Source organism: Ambystoma mexicanum, chromosome 2q (assembly GCF_040938575.1).
Source record: "Ambystoma mexicanum isolate Mex_15411 chromosome 2q, UKY_AmexF1_1, whole genome shotgun sequence".
Lineage (NCBI taxonomy): Eukaryota > Metazoa > Chordata > Amphibia > Caudata > Ambystomatidae > Ambystoma > Ambystoma mexicanum.
The window spans coordinates 1,090,553,597-1,090,578,364 of NC_090924.1; the positions used below are offsets into that span (position 1 = coordinate 1,090,553,597).

Consider the following 24,768-nt stretch of genomic DNA (forward strand, 5'->3'; position numbering starts at 1 on the left):
GTTCCACATAGGCATCCACCAATTCCTCACATCAGGGCTAGTCCTTACAACCTAACCCCATGGCAGATCCACACCCAGTACCGCCAGGTCCGGGACACCATCACCTCCATTGTGGACATGATACACAACAACATAGTCAGCCTGAATGAAATCCGCACCGCCATCCCCCCTCTACTGAAGGTAGTAACTGTGCTCCATTTCCTGGCCACAGGCACCTACCAGCACACAGGGGAGGCAGCTGCATGGCATATCACAAACCTGTATAACACGCATGCAGAACCAATTGCTGGATGCCGTCCTGAAAGCACGCAAGGGACTACATATCCGACATGCTGCACGACGTGCCTGGCTGCTGGGTGAGTCTGCACACAGGCCCATGCCAGTGTATGGGGGGTGAGATGCATACTCTACCTGGGTGAGAATGGGATGGTGACTGGACACTGCCCATACTGCAAAACACTCTCCCCTAAACATCCCAACCTAAACATGACACTGAAAATGTCAACCCACTCACCCTTGCGGCACAACAATGCCAATATGTCAGACCTGCAAGCAGCCCACACCCCTCAACATGTCCACTGCACATCATCAGACCATACCACCTGCAACACAATACACCAACATGCATTGAGTAAGCATAATGTACATGACCGCGTCAAAGCACCACACCGGTAATGCATCCATGAGTGCGCATGAATAAATTCCAACCAGGGAATCCACTGACCAGGGAATCCACTGATTGTCACTGGCCCTCCTCCACAGTAGTGCTGCATGCCAACATGGCAAAGTGAACTGGCGTATGCAAAATGAAATACAAACTTGTGCACCACTGCACGTAAACACACCTACAAAGTAGTCAACATTACCTATATGAGTGCAATTGCAGTGGTAGCCATCCACAGTAAATGAGTACCAGCATGCAAGTGGACACCCTGCATCATTAGGGGAATGCTACCTACACCTGTGGAGCATTACACCAAACACATAGTGGCACAACAAAATTTGGGTATATGTCACGGGACATGTGCATGGCGTCATCAAAGGGCTGCAAGCATGAGAGTACAAAGTACATGTGACATGGTACACATCATCCTAAAGCTGCAAACATTGTATGACCTCAATATTGTGACATCACCTGCCACACAACCCTCACATGTGAACACGTCATGGTCCCTCTCACTCCATCTGGTTGTGTGGTGAGTCCGATATCAAGGCCCCTCAGTCCTGTATGTCACACATGCCCTACACCATGTCGTTGCCAAGTAGTGAACAGGCCAGATAGTTGCGCATATGTGTAGCAAATGACTAACAACAGTGATATCCTGCGTACCAACATAAACAATGTACAGGCTTAGTACAGATGTCATGGAGGAGATACCCCCACTCATACACTATTGTGCTGCCATGCAGGTGATGCTGTCTATCCCCTGAACCCGTGGCTTCTCACTCCTGTCAGGAATTTGCAGGACAGGCACAAAGAGGACTACAATCGGGCTCATTCCCGTACCCCTGTTGTGATCGAGCAGACCACTGGCCTGTTGAAGGCACGGCTCTGCTGCCTCAGCAGGCCTGTTGGCGCACTCCTCTACGGGCCTGAGAGGCTGGATAGGATCATCATGGTCTGTGCCATGCTGCATAACATGTGCATCCGGCGGAACATACCTCCGTCACCTGACATTGACCAGCAAGCACCGGGTGTGGATGAGGATGAGGAGGGAGTAGATGTCGCACGACGGCCAGGGCGCCATGCACCAGATGGACGTGCAGTGCGCCAATCAGTGCTTGACAATTTCTCATGAGAGACAGGGATGCAAAGGGTGGAATGGTGGCTGTACTCTGGGCACTGGGATTGTGTGCATATGGACACAGGGTGTGGTTGTAGATGGACACGGTACACTGTAATGCATTGAATGAACACACGCCAAATAACCAATGTCCATTCGTGATATCTTTTTTTAACACAACAGTTGTATTTAACAGTATATTTCAGCATAGTGCCGTACCCCCCACAACTCCCACACGCACCCCCTCCCCTTCACCCACAACACCTCCACACACACCCTCCCACCTCCCCCTACAACACCCCCACACACCCTCTCCCTCCCCTCCCCCCACAACACGCCCACACACCCATCCCCCATCCCCACCCCCCACAACACCCCCACACACCTCCTCCGCCCTCCCCCACCCCCCACAAAACCCCACACATGATGTGGAATGCATGTCATTCTATGCAATATGAGTCAGCACATGCAGGCTGCCCCTGCTACTGGCAGCCTCACTTGGCCTCCGGGGGCTGCATATCTGAGTGCCGCGTGGTGCGTGTTGATCTTCGCACAGGGCTCGTTTGGATTGAGCTGGCAGATGTGCAGGTAGATGACGCAGTGCTTGCATGTTCCACTGTTGGTGCAGAACGCTGCACCTCCAAGGTCTGTGCGATCCTGGCCAGGACCTGGGTCACTGCTGATAGCCCCTCGCATATCAGCCTGGTATTCCTCTCCATGGCCCCTGCCATGGCCGCAGTGTTGTCACGTGCCTCCTGCCTTGTCAAGGCACCATCCGCAACATATTGCTTGACAAGGTCCGTGAGCTCCTGCTGCCGCCCCTCCATTCAGGCCATGCGCCCCTCTACGTCCCGAATGGCTGTGGAGGTGGGCGGGGCAACTGCCGAGGGGCCCAATGCAGGTCTGTCCTCTCGGGGGCTCCAGGCCTCTTGGATCGACTGTCCTCCTGACTGGTGCTGAGGGGTGCTATCTGGGGTGCTCTGTGGGGTGTGCTAGGGGGTTTGCTGGGGGCTTGGTGTGCATGCACCATTCCCGGACAGGTTGCCGTCCTCATGTAAGCATTCCTCGACCTGGCCCTCTCCCTCATCTCCACTCTGGGGTGCTGAGGCAGCTGTCTCCCCGATGGAGCTGTTTGCGGCTGACTGGGTCCCGTCTGCCACTGCCTCCGGATCAGTGGATACGTCCTGTGTTCCTTCTTGTGGTTTTCCACCTGTTGTTTGCCACCCCTGTGTCTTGGCATGTTCTATTGGTGTTGCTTTGGGTGGCAGTTGGTGATTGGTAGTGCCCTTTGATATCGATGGTCTGGCCCCGTCATCCCTGGCCCTGACCTTTTTTGCTGGTGTCCTGGCCTGTGCCGCAGTATCCTGGCCATCGCTGTCGGCATCTGTGTCTGTGGGGACCGAGAGAGGCACGGCATCAGTAATGGTTGTACGTACATCATGCATACATTGGTGTTGGTGCAGTAGTTCCCATGTGATGCATTGCTATCTTGGAGTTGTGGCATACAGGGTGCATGCTATATGGGGGGGGGTTATTCAGGCATACATCAGGTTCTCACATGTGTGAGGTGGTGTATGCTGTGTGACAGGCCTTTGTGTTGTCGACTGCGTGCAGTGCGACACATGCTGTTTTGCTGTTTGTGGGGTGTGTTTCAGGTATGGCATTGGCATGCAGCATGCATGTTGATGTGACAGTGCTGGAGACAGCATCTGGACAGGAATGTGTTCATGTGTGTGTGATGGCCCAAGCATTGCCTTATGTCACTATCACATTAGTAGGGCAACATCATGCTTTGGTTTTCTATGCTTTGTGTGGACACTCATCTCCATCTGCCGATGACGGTACTCCACACTCCACAACTCCGATTCCCTCAATGCCCTCCATGCCGATGGTACTGGGGCATGTCTCCTCCCATCTGGTGAGCTTGATGGAGGAGTGGGCCCCGCCGCCTGTTGCTAGCCCTGGCTCCGATTGGCGGACAGTATACTCCTCACACGGAGGCATAGGTCATCCCACCGCTTCTTGACGTCTTTTACCGTGCGGGCGGTGGTGCCGACCGCACTGACCTTTCTGGCCACTTCCTCCCATATCTCCTTTTTCCTTATTTGTGCGGGTGCCTGAGGTCTGCAGCAAGAACCACATCAGCATTCTCGACCAATGTGTCCGCCAACATGTTCAGTTCGTCTTCAGAAAATCACACCTTGCGCTGACAGGAGGCACCTTTCTTGATAGCTTTTGGCATTCTGGTAGAGATGTATGTGGTGTTTTGGGGGTCCAGGTCCTGTGTGTGGAGGATTGCAATGGATTGTGTTTTTCAAGATGGCCGCCGTTGCATTTCCCGTTCCGGCAAAATGATGTTACTTCCGGTTCCGGTATTGCCGAGCCCGGTATTGCTGGACCCAGTATTGCTGGTGCCCGTTATTTAGGGGTGGACGGAGGCGGAGGAGGTGTCAGCGCATTACATGATGCCGCTAACGGGGGTTTGAGGGTCGTTAACGGCATGCCGGTATGGACGTTACTGGCATGCCGGTACGCGCGTGCACGCATTCTCGTAATCGGCCGAGGTTAGCGGCGTCAGAGCTCCTCGGACGTGGTATTGCCTCTATGCCGGTAAGGATTCGTTTTTACTGCGAATCTTGTAATGAGGCCCAATGTAATTCAGTTACAGAGGCAGACTGGATTGCTTATTTTGAGACCCTACATGTGAGCAATGAGAAGATATTTATTCTGTGGAGAATCTGAGTGGGTGCCTTGATAAGTGGGAGCCTATGTTTGATCACAAATACATCATGAATATTATGAGTTTTTATAAATTTGTTTAGAGATATTGAGGATACTGCCTGTTTTACAGAATCTTGGAGGACTTCATTTGTAATACTGATTTAAGGAAGGGCGTGAAGTCTGATCCAAGGAATTATCACCCAGTCACAATAATGGATGCGGACAGCAAGATTTTCACATCACTTCTTTTAAGTCATTTAGGGCCTCATCACAAGTTGGGCGATAATCTGGTGCAATTTCCGCTGAGTGGTAATATGGTTACTGCTGGGTAGTATGGCGGTATTACCAGCTGCATCAAAACCTGGAGTGAACGCGCCCCCAACTCTGTCGATAACACTATTAGCGCCCGACAGAAACTTCACCGAAATAAGGTATACTGCTGAAAAGACAGTGCTAAAAGCACTACCCGCCACGGATCCCGGCGCTTTTAGCACCGGCACTAATAGCGCTGGCCTAAATTGAGTCATCGCTGGAACAGGAAGCATTTGGCACTTCCTGCAGCCATCCGATCCTGTAAAGAAGCTAAAATGTCCCAGGGGCGAATCAGAGGCAAGGTGGCTGAATGTTGTCTGTGCAAACCAAAATTTAGTGAGGGGGAGCTGGTGGTCCTCACAGATAAGGTCATTGCCCACTGTGATGAACTATATGGCAGTTGCAGTGGAAGACAACTAGACAGCGCCGGACAGCCATCTGGCATGCTATCAGCCAGAAGGTGACAGCAGTGGCAAGTGTACCCACGGATGGAGAAAACTGCCGCAAGCGGGGGAACAACCTGAGGGTCAGGGTGCGGGGACTACTGTCCCAACACCGCCAGGAGTCCATGGCAACTGGAGGAGGCACTGTGGAGCCACTGGTCTTCACCGCTTGGGAGGAATAGTGCAATATGGTGCTGGACTTAGAAGGAATTGAGGGAGTCGGCATTGCAGAGGTGGGTGCCAGGAGGTAGGAGGTGAGACAAATCCCCCCAACACAAGTGCATGCACAAATGACAGCCCAGCATAAGATGCCCTGGTGGCCAGGGACACGTCAGCAGACCCAGAAGTTGGGTATCCCAACAGGGCGGAGTGATGTGATGGCACATCAGCCAGCCTCCACAGCAGCCATGGGGCAGGACACCAAGGGCATCCCTGAGTGCCACAACAGCGGGAAGGTATGGCAAGTGACCTTACCATGGACACCACACCCCTACTTGGGCACCCTGTGCCAGCGGGATTGAGGTGCGTGAGCGACCACAACACTGTGCAGCAGTCACACTAGCATGTTGCGGGCCCAGTTGGCATGCCTCATGTTGGCTTTGCAGAGAAGTCACAGGGAGGTGTACGTACCCCACACCATGTGCTCAGCCTGCCAATCACTGTGCACCACAGTGCAGCCTTGCTGACTGCAAGGCAGTGCCCCATAGAGCCATGCCAGTGCCATGGACGAAGCCATCGCCTCTAGCCCCACCATGTGAGTGCCACCCAGGGAGGGGATGTGGGGTCATGAAGGACCACAAGCATGCATGCAAGACGTCAGCTGCCCCAGCATGGAAACCGTGCCCTCCCCACACACAGGTCAAAGACCAACTGTCTATGTGTCACAAACACACAGCTACAAGCAACTCCATGATGCTGGGCCCACATGCAATCCCCCCTGACCAACCATGCCCATTTGCCCATGTGTGCCTTGCATGTCAACACACGTGGGGGAACCATAACTGACAACATTTCCTGTGCACCCTACAGGCACCCATGCATCGCCAGAAGCATCAGAGGAGGAGGAGGTTATTGGCTCATATGGGCGCAGCACATCCAGGCCTTCAAGGTCTGACAACACCACCCTGCAAAGGCCCAATCAGGCTACTGCGAGGCGGATGTCCTGGTGTGTAACACCGCACCACAGCAGGGCCAAGCCAACTTCCACACCATAGGCCACCAAGAGCAGCGCAAGGCACACTGCACCACTCCCGCAACTGGAGGCTCAGACACCAAGGCCACACCTGCTGGCAGGGTGATTGTGGAGTCACAGGGAGATACCAGCCCGGTGTCACCATTTGCCAAATGGTCACAGGCCCCGGAGAGCCCCCCACACTGCTGGCGTCCACAGACCCTGGACAGCCCCGCACGCTGCCTTTGTCTACAGACTCCAGAGAGCCATCCAAGCCACCAGCGTCCACAAACCCCAGAGCCGGATGTTGACACACCCTCTTATGGAACCCCTGATTACAGCCCAGGGCGAGTGCAAAGCCCCTCTTCCACACAGCACACACCAACATGCAGCACACTGTTGCAGAGGCTCTAGGAGATGTGGCAGAGACAGCGGGAGATGGAGGCAATTGGCCACACGCACTCCGAACACCTGCAGGCCATAAGGGACAGCATTCAAGAGGCCACCCACAGGATTGTGCGGGCCATCATGAGGCACAGGGCTGAGACAATTGCCAGTACGACCGCCCTGACCCTGTATGGCCAGAGGGTCAGGGAGAGGTCTGAAGGCGTCTCTGCACTGGCAGAGGCCATGCGGCAAAGCACAGAGGTGCAATGCCAACAAAACCTGGGGACATGCTCTGTGCCTTCCAATTCAACCACACCCACAGATGGGTCACAGCAGGGCACACCGAGGCATCAATCACATCGCCTTCTGCGCCCAAACTCACGGGAGGCTGGCAGGGGGCGAAGAGGCCACAGTTGTAAGGGACTCTAGGACACTGATTGGCATGAGTGGCCATGCTGGGGAGTTGGTGGTGGGAGGGGGGAGTGGGGATAGTGTGCTGCCGAGTTAGTGGTGGGACGGGGAGGGGGATAGTGTGCTGAGGAGCTGGTGGTGGGAGGGGAAGAGAGGATAGTATGCTGGAGAGTTGGTGGTGGGAGGGGGCAGGGTATAGTGTGCTGGGGAGTTGGTGGTGGGAGGGGGATAGTTGGGCACTTCATTCATTAAACACAGTTGAACTTCATCAATGCGAGGACATTCCTGATTGTGTCATTGTCGTGTTTATTGATTGAGTTGGTGTCACACAGTCGTGCATGGCTTGTGCCAGGTGAAGTTGTGAAAGGAAATTGTCTATCAGTCCCTGGCATGCCATTCTCCCATCCCTCATGTCATCTCTGGCAATGTGTGCATTTGCCTATGCCACAGGCACTGCATCCTTATCCTCTGGGGTGGCATGCCCACGCCAGAGGGTAGCAGAACATTTCTCTTCAGTCAGATATTGTGCAGCATGGCATACAAAAGCACAGTTTTGCCCACTTTCTCTGGAGCGTACATCAGGGCTCCCCCGCTACGGTTGAGGCAGTGGAAACATGCCTTTAGGAGGCCAAAGGCACACTCTATGCACACAAGGGTCCTGCTGTGAGCGTGGTTGTAGGCATTCTCCTGCAGTGTATGTGGATCATGCACAGGGGTCATTAGCCAGGGCAGGTGTGGGTATCCGGAGTCATCACCTGCATGGGGGGAGGAAGAGGCATTAGTCACGCTGTAAGGTGTGGGGTGGACTTACACAATATCAGGGCAATGGACTATTCCAGCATGCACATGGGCCTTCATTTCATGACATGTGCCTATTCTTTCTCTGTGCATGCAGTGTCTCTTGTGCCATGCATTGTTTGTGCTTCACATGCACCCTGTTAGCTTTCATTGTGGGCTGGCCGCACATTGGTGCATGTCTGTGGTACTGGCAGGGTTGTTCTGGTCTGAGGCGATGTGGCCATTTTTTCAACATTGCTTTGTTAAGTGCATGTTGCATTGTGGTACCTGTAGTCATGTTGGTGTTCATAGTTGCTACTGTATGTGTACATCAGCTCCTCCATGCAGGTAAGTAAGACATGTGCATGCTCCCTGACTACACTGTGACGTTGGTGCAGAAGGTGGTCAAGTACGGAATTCACATTTGCTTGTCATGTCATCCTTTGTGTAGTTAATTGCATCCCCCCATTTGGACATGTGCTTCACGGCGCATGTGTGCTGGCTTTTCTACTCACCCACTATCCAGGCCCGTTGGCCTCTGCGTCTCTCCATGTATCAGTGTGCTGTTCCGTAGGACCATGGCATCGTGGATGGAACCAGGGTAGCGAGCACAGCAGGGGGTAATGTGCATGTTGGGTTCGCAGATCACCTGCACATTCAGAGAGTGGTAGTGCTTGCGGTTCCGGTACACTGCTTCATGGGCCTGGGGGGCCACCAGTGCAACGTGGGTGCAGGACAGGACAGCAATTCCATTTGGCATTTGGGCAACAACATAGAACTGTGCCTGGCATTGACCTGGGGTGGCAGGAAGTGAAATGTGGCATTGCACTTGCTGCAGGAGGGCTTCAAGCACCTGGCTCAACACTGCGCAGAATGTGGGCTGTGCCATGGGGTGCATCATGGCCACTGAGTGCTGGAATGTGCCAGTTTGGAGGAATTGTAGGACAGACAGTAGCTTCAGCAGTGGGGGCATAGCGGTCCGGATGTGGATTCTGCTCTCTATGTCGTCCTGTATTGTGATGAGCAGCTCTGTTATGGTCTCCCTGTTGAGGCAGCACAGGGTGACCAACTGGATGTCTCTGAGGGTCCAGGGTGAGGGCCTACCCCTGGGGATTGTTGCACGCCTTGCCTGGGCTTTCCTCCTCCTCCTTTTCTTCCTCCCCAAACCCCTGCTGTGCTCCCTGTGCCCTGGACTGGTTGTCCTGGCACTCTACTTCCAGCTGCAGCATGAGTAGCTGCCTGTCCCAGCTCACAGTGGCTAGTGGCAGCATGGTGTTGGAAACAGTGTTTGGGGTGGGGATGTTCCTTAGGTAGCACTCTAGGGTGGATTGGGATCCCCTGTGGCGTCATTTCAGGCACCTGTGTTCCTTTACCTCCAGCTGCAATCTGGAGGTAAATGTGCAGTGTTTTCGGCCGTATTAGTGGCAGTTTTCGGCACCAATACCGCCAAACATGGACTTGTGATGTGGCTGTGTTTGCGCCTTGTGTGGCCGGCAGTAATAACACCGGCTGTAATAGCGCCGGCTGATTTTACAGTCGGTCATATTTGCGCTGGCTCATGATCAGGCGAAGCGGTATTGGCAGCGCTAATTCTGTTACCGCCACTTTTAAGGGTTATTGCCAGACTTGTGATAAGGCCAATAGAGTCCTGGGCCAGTGACAGTGACAGAAGGAGATTAAATAAATTACAGGCTGGATTTAGGAAAGGCCATGGTACCAATTTAAATGGGAGTATATCGAAAGTCTTGCAGAACCTGACCTGGACTAAGAAAATGTTGAATGTTTTTTGTGGCCTCGATTTATTTGTCTGCTGCATTTGACCGAGTCAACTAACCTCTTCTGGGCCAAGTTGGCGAGGTGGGGGATCCGAGACAGACTTCTTAAATTGATTATAGGCCCTCTGGTATTCAGGTTAGGTTGAATCAGGAGGGTTCTTAGACCAGACGAATTGCAAATTCGGGTTCGAGGCAGGGTTGCATTCTTGGACCCTGCCTCTTCAATCTCTAAGGCCCTCATTAAGAGTTGGCCGGTATACGGTAAAAGTGCCAGTAATAACGTTTACCAGTACTGTTACCGGACCGGCCAACTACTCCTTTGCCTGTAGGGGTGACAGATTTACCCCAAGCTAAGAGCTGGAGGTAAATCTGATCCCTACTGACAAAGAAATGCCTGTATTACCAGCACAGTAATATTGTTAACAGAAATTTCGTCAAAATCCCCCCATGGAGTCCTATGGAACTCCATGGAAATGTGGACTTACCGTGAATACAGGCACTTGTAAAGTGCCGGTAATGGTATTACCGTTTGCCGGTATCCTGGCGGTTTACCGCCAGGATACCGACAAACCCATATAAAGGCCCTATGTGTCTGATGTAGGGGCAGTTTATTATGACATGTTTGTGGTTTATTTTATGTGTAATTGTAAATGTTTTCTTAGAGAATCATATACAATAAAAAAAAGAGGGGGATGTAAGAGGAAGAAATTAGTGCAGAGAAGCAAAACTCAGAAAACTAAGGCTACAAAGTGCTCAAAATGGCATAAGTTAGCATAGTGGCCCCACAGTTCCTGAAGACTCCAGACACACCAGAAATACCCTGGTCTCAATGGAAACACAGCATTGAAATATACTGGGAGTTTTTGGGAGCAGACCAAGCACTAGCGGGCAGAAAAGCAGCACTCCTGATAAGAGCACTGTGGACTAAATCCAACACATCTTCAAAAAGCAACCCAACGGATCCCTTATAACCATCAGGTTTGAAGAACCCTGGTAAAGAGCGGCAGGTAAGCACAAAAAAGAGAACATACTTAAACACAGATTGAAGTTTTTACAATCTGCGAGAAATTGTGACAGAATCCATACGCGAGTACTATACTATAAACATTTTGGAGCATTAGCAATATCATGTCATTTCTGTGGCAACGCTGACAGCAGCTTTGGTAAATGTAGAGTCTCAGAAGTGCAGTTGCGGCCCAATGGGCAGCGCCAATTTCCGTGATGGGAACGCCTCAAGTTTTCCTCCTGACGAGTACAAGGGCAAAGACCACACCTGCCCCAGCATGGGTGTACCCTCACAGAAGTCAAAATAAGGGAAAGAGTACTGTACACAGATATTAGATTAAGCAGAAAGTCATTCATTAATCCAGAACGGCGACAAGCTACACACAAAGCTGAGCAGTGGACAGCGGGATAAAGTTGCGTCTGCGCTTTAAAGACATACAGATCTCATTGAGGTATCATCACCCACCCAGATTCAGAACATACAATTAGAACCACGGAAGTCAAATCATGGAATGAGGAAAGGCTTGCTGTGTACCAGAATGAGAGAAAGAAAAGGAACAAGCAAAAGAAGCTGGAGAACATGCTAGCACAAATGGATTGGAACTAGACATGGCATGGACCAACAGCAACACAACAAAGATTATTTGTACCCTTGAGTGAGGCAAGGCAATGGGAGAGTTTCCGACACTTATGCGTGGTGTTAGGCACGCACTGGGAGCAGCAGAAATCTCATGCTTTTTGATTTTCAAAAGTAGGCAGGTATAGTCATATAGGCGTGTTGCTGCTGTAAAAATGAGCAGTATAGAATAGTATCACAATGCTCCAACCCTGTGTCATGATAGCACACACCCTCCCGTTCATTACCTCTGCGGATGCTCTTCTCAGAGAAGCCTTCGGACCCGGGCAGTGGTGCCTGGTACTCTGGAGGCAAGTCATCCTTATCAGCATCGTTTCGACCCTCACCCAGGAAGGCCTGCTCTGTCATAGGTGGCGGGAAGGCATTATATGCAGGTGCTGTTGCTCCTGCTCCTGTGTCCTGCAGCTGGTATTGTGGGGGTGGTGGGTATGCGCCTGGTGCCAGCCCCTCTCCCTGGTATGGCTCACCTCCTCGGTAGGCCACATATGGATGCTGCTGAGCTGGAGGGTATGGTCCACCAGCTAGAAAAGGAGGTTGCAGGGCTGCATGGTAGTAACCGGCTGGGGGTGGGGTGCTTCCTTTCTGCATCACCAGCGGCTCCTTAGTCTACCTGTGGACAAGTCCAAATTAGAGACGATCTTAGTGACAGAATAAATAAAATACATCACGAGCAGCGAGACTTTCACAAGATAGAATATATACAGTATAAAAAATAGTTTTGCTATCGCTAAGACGTTCACAGTCATAGTCTGACCAAGCTAGTCCAGCTTTTACGGTTAGGCATTAGGTGTCAACCAAGTCCTAAAGTTTTCTTTGCATTCTGGGACTCATCTCCCACACCTATAAATAAGAGAAGCAACATTTGTCAGAAGTAAAGCAAATGAGGACTGGTTAGAGCCTTTAACTGAGACTGGATGGCAACAAGAGAGCTCTGGGCTAGCAGGGACTCAGTGGAATGCTGACCAAGACATAGCTTCAAAAAGGCTGAAGACTATGACATGGTTCGTCATAAGGAATCGCCTCCCTCTGCATTATTGGCTTTCACATATGACGTCTCCTTGGCTTACACACCTGATAATGATTTGCAAAGAAGGTGCGCTGATGGACATTAAGATCACACGCTGATCTTAAAGTAATACAAGGAAGTTCATGAGAGTGCATTCTAGAAAATTCAGTTTTTATGTGTTTCCAGGTTTTATGACACATCGATCAGGAGGTCGACATTTTTTTCTTTGCCATACAAAACATCAAACACCATATTTGCAACTAGACTGCTTACGTTAACTTGTAGCTCGGCAATAAAATATTATATGTTTGTGTCTATTCCATGGAACAGAATCCTAAGGGCCTGGGCCAGCCTTTAAGTTAATATTTTGCTCAAATGGGAACTCTAATGCATAGGGAAAAAACAAAATTGCAATATTTCATTTGATTACACAAAAATGAGGTGTCAGTTAGGTGGGAGACTGAATGTGATCATTAGGTACCAGACATTAAATCAGGAGCAGCATATCACTGGGTGCAATCAAAGAAGCAAAACTAATTATTATTATTATTATTATTATTAATATTATTAATGGGGAAGAGGGTAATACGCAGTGCCGTCGTAGAGCGCACATTAGCCGAAAGCAAAATATTACAGGGAGTAGTTAAGCAGCTGGACATAAACGAGGGACAATGAATCACTTTGTGCAGTCCATGGTCAAAACATTGTTTAGGCACGTTTTGTCAACAGGGCCAAGCAAAAGGAGAAAAACACTTAGTGAGTGAGAACATGAAAGTGCACATAGTCAAGAAGCAAACATCACAGGGAGAAATAGGAGGAGGAAACATCAGTGTATGTATGGGATTTAGAAAGTGGACCCTAGCTAAAAAGCAAAGGAGCACTGTACAAAGGGGATACAGCTAGGGGGTTACAAGTAGTGTGCCAGGGTAGCACAGGAGCTAGGATTGCCAGGAGGGATGGGGGTGGGGAGAGAGTCCAGAGGAAGGAAAACTAGGGTGAGTGGAGCAATTGTTCAAATGTTCTTTGTAGAGTATGGTCTGCAGGTCCTTCCTGAGGTTTAAGATGGAGGTGCCAGTGTTATCTGCGTTAGTAACATATTCCCAAGGCAGAGTGCGTAGCAGGAAAAGACCAGGTTTCTGTGTTTTCTCTCATGCAGTTCTGTGTTTCCAGCCTGGCGTTCTGCTGTAGGTCTTGTGCTGCTTTGGTCTCTGGAGAGGGTGAGTTTCTTAGCCAATCAGAGAGGTGTTTTGGTTGTGAATGTATTGTTGGTGATGCTGGAAGTCTTGATGTGTGCTAAGAAGGGTAGCCAGTGCAGCTCCTTGAGAATGGGGGAATGTGTTCACATTTCCTTCCACCTGTGGTGACTAGTCCTACAGCATTCTGGACTGCTTTCAAGAGGCCATGGTGGCACCTGGAACTCCTGCAACTAGGGTGTTGCCACCATCCAAGTGGATTGAAACCAGGAACAGAGAGCAATAAAGATAAAAATCTGCTCTTGAAAAAAGAAGAACAGGACATTTTTTTAACAAATAGTATGCAAACAGGACTGATTGAAAAAATTGATTGGATGATATAGTCTGGTTTATTGACTGTACTCATATCTGTCAAGTCTGTTCTACGCGATGTAAGCAATGACGGCTTACTATTAAAGATAAGATACCTCAGACATCACAATACGTTCAGTGATAGGACCTTCTTCTTATAAATACAAGTAAAGAAATAATGTACTCTACACACCGTTGGAAGGCGGCAATATACAGCATCAACTTGTGGCCGCGAGAATTGCCAGCACAATACTTCTTCATCATCGAAAACATTGAGACGTATGTAAATCTCATAGGACTAATGCGTAAAAGGTAGAAAGAGGACGAGTAGACGCATGAGAAGTAAATCCAGCGTGACCCAGTAGGAATTAAGTATACTGGGAGAGTTACGTTTAAAACCAGCAACCAATGGCATTAGCCGTATTGACGTCTAGAGGAGGCAATTGACCTGCCGGATGAGAGCGATACACCTGGACACACAGACTCATGGTAAGACTTTCTCGAGGTTACGATTAATAGAATTGCCCTTTATGGTAGAATTTTTTGACACTCCGTGTGTTCCTCTTGACTTTTTAGTGAGAGTAGATTGTCTATGTGGCGGGGCATCGAGCAGAAGGGCTTTCGTAGAAAACTTCCAGAAACCAACAATGCTTACTATGAAGAGGTGTGGTTTTCTGTTTGCTTAAAGGAGAACAAACAGCAGTAATCGTTCGCTGCCACACGCTTAGGTAAGACACTAATTGAACATGGTTGTTAAGCATCCATGATATAATAGGAGACTTATGTCCTGTTTAATAGACTGGGAGCATAGGTTTCATTAAACCCGCTGGGGCTAGACAAGATTCTCATGGATTCATTGTTATCGTTTTTATACCCTCAGCTAGCTCGAGTCATGCTGGTTGCCCTAGGTGTTGAATAGGCTTTGGGCAAGACTAACCCCGTTGCTCACCCCACCTTTTCGCTTAAAAGGACTTCTGATGCATTTCGAAGGACATACATAGCTCCAGTAGGAGGAGCTGAGTGAAACCGTGGGGTTAAAGATATCAAATTCATGTTTAGCTGGTAAGGAGACCTGGCTAAATACAAGCCCCTCGTTGAAGAAGTGGGGGGATGATAGAACCAACCGTAAAACACCTGGGTTGATACTAAGCAGTGTTTTTTCTGGTTTACAGTTTCCAAGATATGAAGACACTGAGGAGAATCCTCAGTTTTAGCGACCCACGAGTGGATGCAATGATTTCAACTTGCCACTTGCAATCAGAACCCATTGCAAGACCAGTAAGAAATGTAGTCAATGTTCTATGTTTTCCAGCAATGCAAATCTAAGCCGTTAGAGAAGTTTTCTTGTGGAAGTACTCGATTGGGGTACAGCATGATTGAGCTTATATTGTAACTTGTAACGGCACCCATTGGGGCCCAACATCTAGTGGAGCTTCTCAATATTGTAACTGGAGTTGATGACAGAGTTATGTTGGTTACTAAATCGTGGAGTTTGAAGAAGAGGAAGTGGTCAGTTTCAAAGATGAGCGGTGCAATTCAATTGGCACCACGCCTATGTTGATTTATTGAAAATAGACGTTGTTTGAGATTAAGACTCACAAACATATGGACAATTGATATCCAATGTTTGTTGTTTTGTTATAGGGGAAGACATCCACAGTTGCACAAGTATCAGATATGCTCAAGGATTGAAGACTTGGGACACGAATAGAATCAGAGCAGGAACTAAAATTGATGCTTAGATTGCTCAACAAAGATAAAGGGTTATGTTGTACAAAATCAAAAGCCCCTGATGAATCTCCTGCAATTCTATACATCAAAACCCTAAGGAAAGAAACATGTTGGGCATATATGTCTTTTCATATATATGTTTTTATGAATTAAGTATGAATTTGGTATGTTTTGAATGGTATAAATAGTGTGAAAGTCGAGTAGTGCTTTTTGAATGAGGTATGTCCAGTGTGAAGTTGCACAGTACTCGTCACTTTGATAGTGAGAAACTCATTCTCCTATTGCCTATGTGTTTTGTACAGACCGCTCTTGTTTTATTGTGTACACTAACTGAACTGATGGCTTGTCAATTATTGCCATGATTTTAATTGTGTACTATAACTGTTAAAATATGTATTTTTGACAATTTGGCTTGCCTATGTGTTTTCAATGCCTATAGCATGGCATGTGTGATGGGGTTTCATAGGAGAATGAATTCGGTCTCTGTACGGTTGAGCTTCTTGTCGTCCTTGCCATCGACGCTTGGCTGAGGGATAGACAGTGCTTGAGTCGATGGATTTCGTTGATGCTATTGATCTTTAAGTAAAGTTGTGGGTCATCTTTGTAATGGTGCATTTTGATGCCAGTGTTGCCAAGGATTGAAGATGACAGAGGACAGGATGGAGCAGTCTGGAACTCTGCAGGATACTGGGCAGTGCTTGGATCAGCTGGGGACCAGCTGGACAAGATGGTCTTTGTCAGAGAAGTATGAGGCGAACGACTGAAGAACTATTCAATTGAAGTCCATGTGAGTGATGAGGATGCTGAGAAGGGCTTTATGGCCAATGGCATTGAAGGCAACAGAGAGGTCAAAGTAAGCATCTCTCTTTCTGGCTCCCCTCAGCCACCTCTATTTCTTCTCTCATACCAAAGTGTCTGGCCGCAATTCAGGAATAGTGTGCTGCCAATGATCTCTGCCTTAATGCCAGTAAGATTGAGATCTTCCTCATTGGGACACCCGCTTTCATGATACATGCAGAATCAGCTCAAAGTGCAACCAAAGCAACCAGCGTTCCTCTAATGTCATCTGCACTACCCTTTGTACCCAAATACTTTGAGGTTCTAGGAAAAAATATGCCAGCTCTAGCCTTAGCATATGCACAGCCTGGAAACATGAGACAAGGGCAAAAACACAGGAAACAGCCTCTATGGATTTTGCTGTGTCTGTGTCCCTTCCATTCATGTGAGGATGAGGAACATGACAGAAAACATTGTAAAAGAGCTGTGAAACGATTCAGTCGTAGCCAGGATAGTTACAGTTGGGCTGGATAACACCTGCCAATCTGGTCCATTCTCACATGATCCACTCTGCTTACATGGCTAGCTTTCAGAGATAGCACAGTCTCTTCCACCCCCCAAAGTCCCAAACGGGACCACCAGGTCTGCAAACATCTATAATTTGGCTCCCGATGACTGACACAGAATTGAGCAACCCTACTGTCTGTTTGAATAATAAGCACCTTGCTTTCGTCTTATGGACAAAAGACTAACAGGACTGTTAACTTCTTCTAGGAGTGAAATAATGATCAGCTTCCTCTGGACTCTATTTTCTATGTACCACCCAGTTCTCCAGAGTGGTTCCTTATATATTGCCATTTGTGTCCATAGTTTTTGTGACCTGAGGTGGGGAGATAACAGGTATCTTGTCTTTGGGGAGCCTGGGATAAGCCACCATGGAGCTCTTGACATATTCCTCCATGGGGACTACAGATTGAAGTTCTATAGGCTTGGAACCCAATGTAGGGAAGTCTAATTCAAAGAAAGGATCTAGAACAACTCGCCTTGTTAAAAACCAACATGTAAACGGTGACCTGCACACAGACTTTAAAAACCACATGTGCAAGAAAAGTGTGGAATATTTCAACTTCCCTCAAATTAAAATATAGTGACAAGTCCTGAGCTAAAGATTTTCCAAGTACAAAAAAGTATTCTGCAAAGTTTGTTAAAATCGGTAATTGTTGAATCTGCGGAGAAAAAGGGGAGCATTTTAAAGTGAGAGAGAAAAACGAATTTTCTTCTTCTGTTTGTTCTATTTTTCTTTACAGAGTTAGGATTAGGAAACCTACAGATGTTGAAAAGGTTGACAGGATTTGATAAATCAATACAATGAGCTCTGAGCTGGGGGGAAATCTGCTGAAAATGTGCGCTATTACCGCCGGCGGGAAATCCGCCGGTGGTAAGAGCGTGAAAATTCCCCATTGAGCCCAATGGGGAATGGGGCATTCCCAAATGGGCTCAGTGGGGAATGGGGAATTCCATTACTGCCAAACCCGTGATCCGGCACTAATAGCGCCGAGGGTTTGGCGGTAGGGCTAATACTGCCGGTGGTAATACCGCCGGCATTACCGCCCAACTCGTGATGAGGCCCAATGTATAAACTGCCGTGTTATGAAAAGGTAAAATTTAGGGGAACAGGAAAATGTCAATTTAAAAGCTGCAATTGTGAATGAGACCAACTTGAATGAAGCCAAGATTCACCTCTGACCTGTAGTATTCTATTCAACTCCCCAACCGCAGCAAACAAGATGGGAAAACAGATTATTTCCTGACTCAAGGAATTGGAGTTCACGTGACGTTGAGCCATGAAGATAATGGCTATCCTGCGACTAGGTCACAGGGAGGCAGATCCTGCAATTCATTCTAAGTGTTGCATTTATGGCTTGCATATGTGTGTATGTTGGTGTTAAAATGAGACTACAAAGGAATTGGTCTGTTTTATCCTATCTGATATTTCAATCGCCCAGTCCTTTCCTGAAGGAAGGAATAAACACCCGGAAACTTCAAACTACAAAAGACTGTGGGCCTCATCACGAGAGAGCAGTATCCTAGCGGTAAATCTGCTGGGATACTGCCCAACGCAAATAGTGTTACTGCAACTCGGTCAGGCGCTATTAGCACCGAGTGGTGGTGAGGTGGTAAGTTCCCATTTATATTGGGTCCTGAAGAAATGTATATGCAACCTGTCATATAATATTGACTAGTTACCCATTTTTTTTATTTGTGTTTGGTTTGTTACAAACCTTCACATTTCACAGTAAAATAGTACAGTATAAAAACATTTCAAAGAGTTAAAAACAAACAAAAAAATGTTATTAAGTAGGATGGGAATAATTGGTATAGTCCCACAAACAATAAGCATACTTTAATTTACAGAAACCAACTTGTGATTTTAAATTCCAGAACATAGCTACCTTGTAACTGAGATGTTGAAAATGTGTGTAAGATAAACAGTGCAGTTAAAAACAAAACCAACACATTGGGGGCGCTAGAGAGACCGAACAAGATGGCCGCAGGCTAACAAAGCTCCTGCAGGCGTTGGAGCAGACATGCTGAAAACTAGGTCCAAAATGCATTAAAATGCAATGAAACAGGAGGAAACAGCAGCACACAATTGCCAGGATCAAGAGGGTTCAAGACCGAAAGAAAACGGTGAAGGGCATCCGCCGCTGACAACACACAGCCTCTCACAGAGCCCCGGTTCAAGTCAAGAAGGTGCGCAGCCCGCCAAAAAACAGACTTGCATGCCCGAGGGGACTGCCCGAGGATCCCAAACCCAGTGCCGAGAGTGCAGAACAAAAGCACACACCGCAGCACGGGGCAGGCACATCTGACCATACGGGACAAGCAAACGTCTGTGAACCAGGGATCGCCCGTCGCTGCCATGGGGAACCCCCATCGGTGAGGGTGAATATCAAAGTGGAGTGTGCTGGGACACACCCAGGCACCAGGACCCGGTGGCGGCGGCTGCAGCTGGGGAATGACGCAAGGGCACTAGCCGCCCACTGCAAACTGGGAGAAGGATGACCGCAGCAAATCGGGTAGCCTTGGAGTCCAGAGAGGCGGTACCGTGGTGGGTGAATGCAGCCCCCTCTGAGAGGCCATCCTCACCGAGGGCCAAATCAGACGGGCGGAGCATCCAGATCGGGCCATAGCCCAAAGCAAGCAAGCAGAGTGTGGTGGGGGAATTGGGGGTTCTGCCCGGGGAGGACAGCACAGAGATAACTGGTGGACCCACCCCCACTTAAACGGAAAACTCACAGACTCTTTGCCATACTGCAGGATATGGTGCAACTAACAGAGCCCCAATGAGCAGTGGGGGGGCCATAAGAAACAGGAAGGGCAGGACAAGGCGCACACCAACCCCAACAAGAACGGGCAAACACCGAACGCAGCCAACAATCTCGACCCACAGCTGACGGATTCACATCCAGGCCCAGCGCCTCGCACTGGGGGCACTGAGCCACAGTCAACAATAGCCCCAAGGCAGGACTGAGCCCAAGGAGAAAATCCCACTAAGGGCTAAGACTATACCACCAGAGCCTAGGGGGGGCCTGGCACCGAGATTAAACTAAGTCCCTACAGAGCAACACAACAGCGCCACAGCACCGACCTGCGCACAGTATGGGGGCACACTGAGACGCACATAGAGACGCTCCTACCCCCAGCAGCCAGGTACACCAAACCTGAATCGAACAAGGCCGCCCCACAACAATAGCCCATACAGGCCAAGCAGGAGGCTTCTTGGGAAGAAGACCTAGCTGGAGCACGATCGGCCTGCGGAGTGCAAAGAGGGGCCCGCACACACACAAACAAAAGGGGTGCCGCAACCTCACCAGACAACACTGACAGATCACCCCTCCATCCATCCTACCCCTGTAGAACCTAGGGATCACTTTTGCCCGAACAAGCGCAGCAACAGATATGAAGGGTTCTGACACCAGGGACGGACCATTAACCCATAAGGACCGCAGACGCCCCAGGGAGACAACGGGCCCCGCGATCCTCATATTCGACACAACTGGCATACTTGGCGCAAACAGCCTGGGAGGGGAGGAATCAGCAAAGCCGCCCACAAGAGCCACAAGCACATGGCGACCCAGTGGGAACACCACACAGAGGACCAACTACCACGCAGCCCCAAACACAGCGGACATAAGACCCAACGCCAAAGCAGAGAATAAACACAGAGAAGCCTACAAGTGCGGCAAAAGGAACCCGACTGGAAGGGCATGCACCAAGGAGACCAGAAGTCAAACCAGGTGGACCCGCCACAACCCATACAACACAGCCTACCAAGGAGGTCCAACCACAATAAAACAGAGATGGACGTCCAATCGCAGCTCCAGGCCATACTGGCAGAAATGCGAATAATCGGGCAGCGGACCCAGGAGACAAACACCACTGTGTTGGACATTAAAAAGGACCTGCAAGACGTACAGACCCGCTTCAAAGCTCAGGCGGAGAGAAGTACAGGCAATGAACAACGCATCCGCACGATTGAGGACAACCAGGCAACAATGTCGACAGACCAAGATGGGGCCATAGGGGAAGTGCAACGACTAGGAGAGAAAATCGACGATCAGGAAAATCGCTCCCGACACAATAACCTACGGGTGGTCGGCCTTCCAGAGAACGTCGAAGGGCCAAGCCTGGAAACATACATATACAACCTCCTACGCGACACTCTGAAGATCGAAAATGCACGTGATCTCACCATCGAGATCGTACACCGGGCAATTATCCCGAAACCACCACCGAATGAATGCCCGAGGATAATAACAATGCGCCTTCTCAATTTTCAGCACAAGATAGTCATCCTGAAAGCCTACAGAGTGGTGTGCCCCATCCAAGTCAAAGAGGCAGACATAAGGATATACAATGACTATTCTCAGGAAGTTTCCAGATGCTGCAAAAGCTTCAACCCGATCTTTAAAGCACTAAAGACATCGGAACACCGTCACTACCTAAAATTTCCTGCAACTTGGTGTATACTGCTAGAAAAACAGCGGCATACATTTGATGACCCTGAATCAGCATGGCGCTTCTTCCAACAACATAAGTTGGTCATCTCTGACCGTGAAAAAACGTCAACTGAAAACCAACAACCAGATTACCACCACTCGACCAGCCGGGAGAGACAACAAACAAATGGAAAGTGGCAAAAAAATGGCAGATGGCCCAAGGGATGGGCTCCGAACTGCAGATAGCAACGACCCAAGCCACTGCTCTTCCTAGTACACCTAGCAACAAGACTCGCACAAACACCCCGGATCCAGGCACCTAGTGCAAACTCTGTTCCTCCAAACATTCAACACTCTACGGAAGACCAGACGGCATAGCAGCAAGCTCCATGCTGACACGGGCAGCTTGGTGCCGTGACTGGAGCCAATGGCTGTGAGAAGTGCCCCGAGTGGGGTGCAGCATGAGGGAAATGGGACGGCCACATGGAACGACACCCCAAACCCTTGTGTATGGGCAACTATGCTTAGTGTTGGGCCCTGGCGGGTTCGCAAGCCAGCCCAACGTTCAAGTTATGTTACTGTTTTAAAATTAAAAAAGGGCTCATGTTTGAGCTCATGTACGGAGTATGCTCTGAAGGCTTACCACAGCAGGGACACCACCTACACCCCCACCACCATGAACCTCCACTCAAGCACCTAAACCAAATACTGCACCAGACCAGCCCAAATTCACACAAAATGGCCCAAACCACCTTAGTGACACTTAACATCCAAGGGATAGGACACCCAATCAAATGGAGGAGAACTCTTAACACCATGCGGGGGACCCAAGCAGATATAGTGTTCCTCCAGGAAACCCATCTGGGAATAGCGGAATCCGAGAAACTACAACGGGGGTGGGTAGGGACAGCGCTCCACTCGCCACACCATGGGTAGCGGGGAATTTCAATCCTCATCAACAAAAGCATCCGCTTCCAGACCAAGCATGTATGCACTGATAAGGAGGGCAGATATATTCTGGTCCAGGGCCAAATCCACCTCCAACCGGTCACTCTGCTCAAAATATATGCCCCCACCACGGATACCCCATCCTTCTTCACACGCACATTTGCCACTTGCGCCCAGTACATGGGGAACCTTAAAATAATAGGGGGGACCTTAATATAGCGCTTGACCCATACCTAGATTGCCAGGGCACTATCACCGGGAATCCCACTACCTTCAAGAAAAGGAAAGCTCTCCAAACACTGATGACAGACCTTCGCCTCGCAGACATTTGGAGCAACACCCACGGGCAGAAACAGGACTTCACATTCTACTCGCACCAACATGATAGTTACTCCAGGCTGGACTACTGGTTGGCCCCCACTAATACACTCTACCAATTCACAGAATGCACGATTCTCCCGTCCACCCTCTCTGACCATGCCCCGGAACTGCTACGATCCACTCTTCTGGACACACCACGCAGACCCCCCACGTGGCGCCTAAACCTACACACCCTACAATACCCAGATCTCATAGAGCAGCTCGTGGACGACACCAACGTGTTCTAGGAACTTAATCTGAAACCGAACTACACTACATATGCATGCTGGGACGCATTCAAATTCTACTTGCGGGGACAGTGCATCTCGCGCTGGGCATACAAACGGAAACCATGGGGGAGACCGAAGTCCAACTGACAGCAGTACACAAAGGGGTAGAAAAACAGCACAAAGAAACCTGGAACAAATAATTAGGACCGGAACTGAAAAAACGGAGGGCAAAGATCAGACAGATAACTGAGGAAAGAGCCCAGAAATCATACAGCAGCTGGTCCCAAACGGATTATTCAGAAAGCGACAAGCTGCTGATGCTGATGGCTCTTGCCCTGAGGCAAAGACAAGCAGCGCAAACGATCACCGCAATCAGGGACAATGCAGACAACTTATTGGCAGGGGATGATAAAATGAATGCCAGAGTTGCCGAATTCTATTGAGACCTCTACACTGCATCAGACCCGGGCAACACTTGGGATATAGAATCGTTCCTGGACTCCATAAATATTCCAACGATCCCAGAGGGCCACAGAGCCGCTCTCCACGCCTGCATCACGGCTACAGAGATCAAGAGCGCAATTATCCGGCAGGAAAGTGTCCGGCCCCGACAGGATCCCCAAAGACCTTTATAAAAGCTTGGCAGATGAACTAACACCCAGGTTGGAGGAGGTTTTTAATGAGGCAATAACCAGAGGTCTGCTCCGACAATCAATGTTAGCCACGAACATTATAGTATTCCACAAGGGCGGAAGGGACCCCGAACTCTGCGGCTCATATAGACCCAGCTCCCTCATAAACGCAGATGCCAAAATCCTGGCGAAATGTCTGGCACGACGCATAGAAAATAGCATACCATACATAATACATAAAGACCAATCAGGATTGATCAGCAATAAACACTTGCGCGACAATGTCAGAAGGCTGCTGCATATGATAGCAGGAGATAGGGACCGATGGGATATCATAATCACAATGGATGCTGAAAAAGCGTTCGACAAGGAACAGTGGGAATTTATATTCCGGGTCCTACCTGCTACGACTCCCCCCCACAACTTGTCTAACTGATCAAACTACGAGACACGGGTACGACCACAGCGGTAGTTACCAATGGCACCACCTCCCCCACATTTGAATTGCAATTGGGCACACGCCAGGGCTGCACGCTTTCGCCACTTCTCTACAATCTCTCTCAATAGAGCCTATAGCGATCATACTACGAGCGGATGACGGATGGGCTGGCAAACATCAGGGTGAGGAAGAGCACTGTGTCTCCTTGTATGCCGACGACATGTTGCTATATGTAAGCAACGGCTTCACAGCCCTGTCGCATATCCAAGCGATTTTACAAGAGGTTGGCCCGATGGCCGGCTCCAAGATTAACTGGAGTAAAGTCGAGGTCATGCCCCGGCTTTGAGATATCCCCTGGGATCCAGGGGGAGTGGCCCCATTCACGCTCGAAGCAAAGCATATTAAATACCTAGGCATAAAAGTAAGCGCCTCACTAGGGGAACTCCAATATTTAAACTACCCTCAGATCATAAAGAAAATATCACTAGACCTGAGCAGATGGGACACACTGTCCCTCTCCCTGACAGGGAGGATAAACGCACTAAAAATGAACTCTTTCCCCAAACTAATTTACGTCACTATGATGATCCCAGTCAGCTAGACCCCTAAATAGATGAAAGATCGAGACAAAGCAATCGCCAAGTTCATATGGAGAGGGAAAAAGGTGCAAATTCG

The 24,768-nt window shown here is 49.3% G+C and overlaps 1 protein-coding gene across 2 annotated transcripts in view; it reads right to left on the minus strand.

Moving 5' to 3' along the window:
- Positions 1-24,768, minus strand: part of LOC138569960 (protein lifeguard 1-like) — a 969,207-nt gene that overhangs the window by 492,732 nt on the left and 451,707 nt on the right. For both annotated transcript variants that reach the window (XM_069648440.1, XM_069648439.1), the window contains one exon: positions 11,651-12,033. In XM_069648440.1, coding sequence (XP_069504541.1) covers positions 11,651-12,011 — 361 coding nt within the window. In that variant the 5' untranslated portion in view covers positions 12,012-12,033. The remainder of the gene's footprint in view (positions 1-11,650; positions 12,034-24,768) is intronic.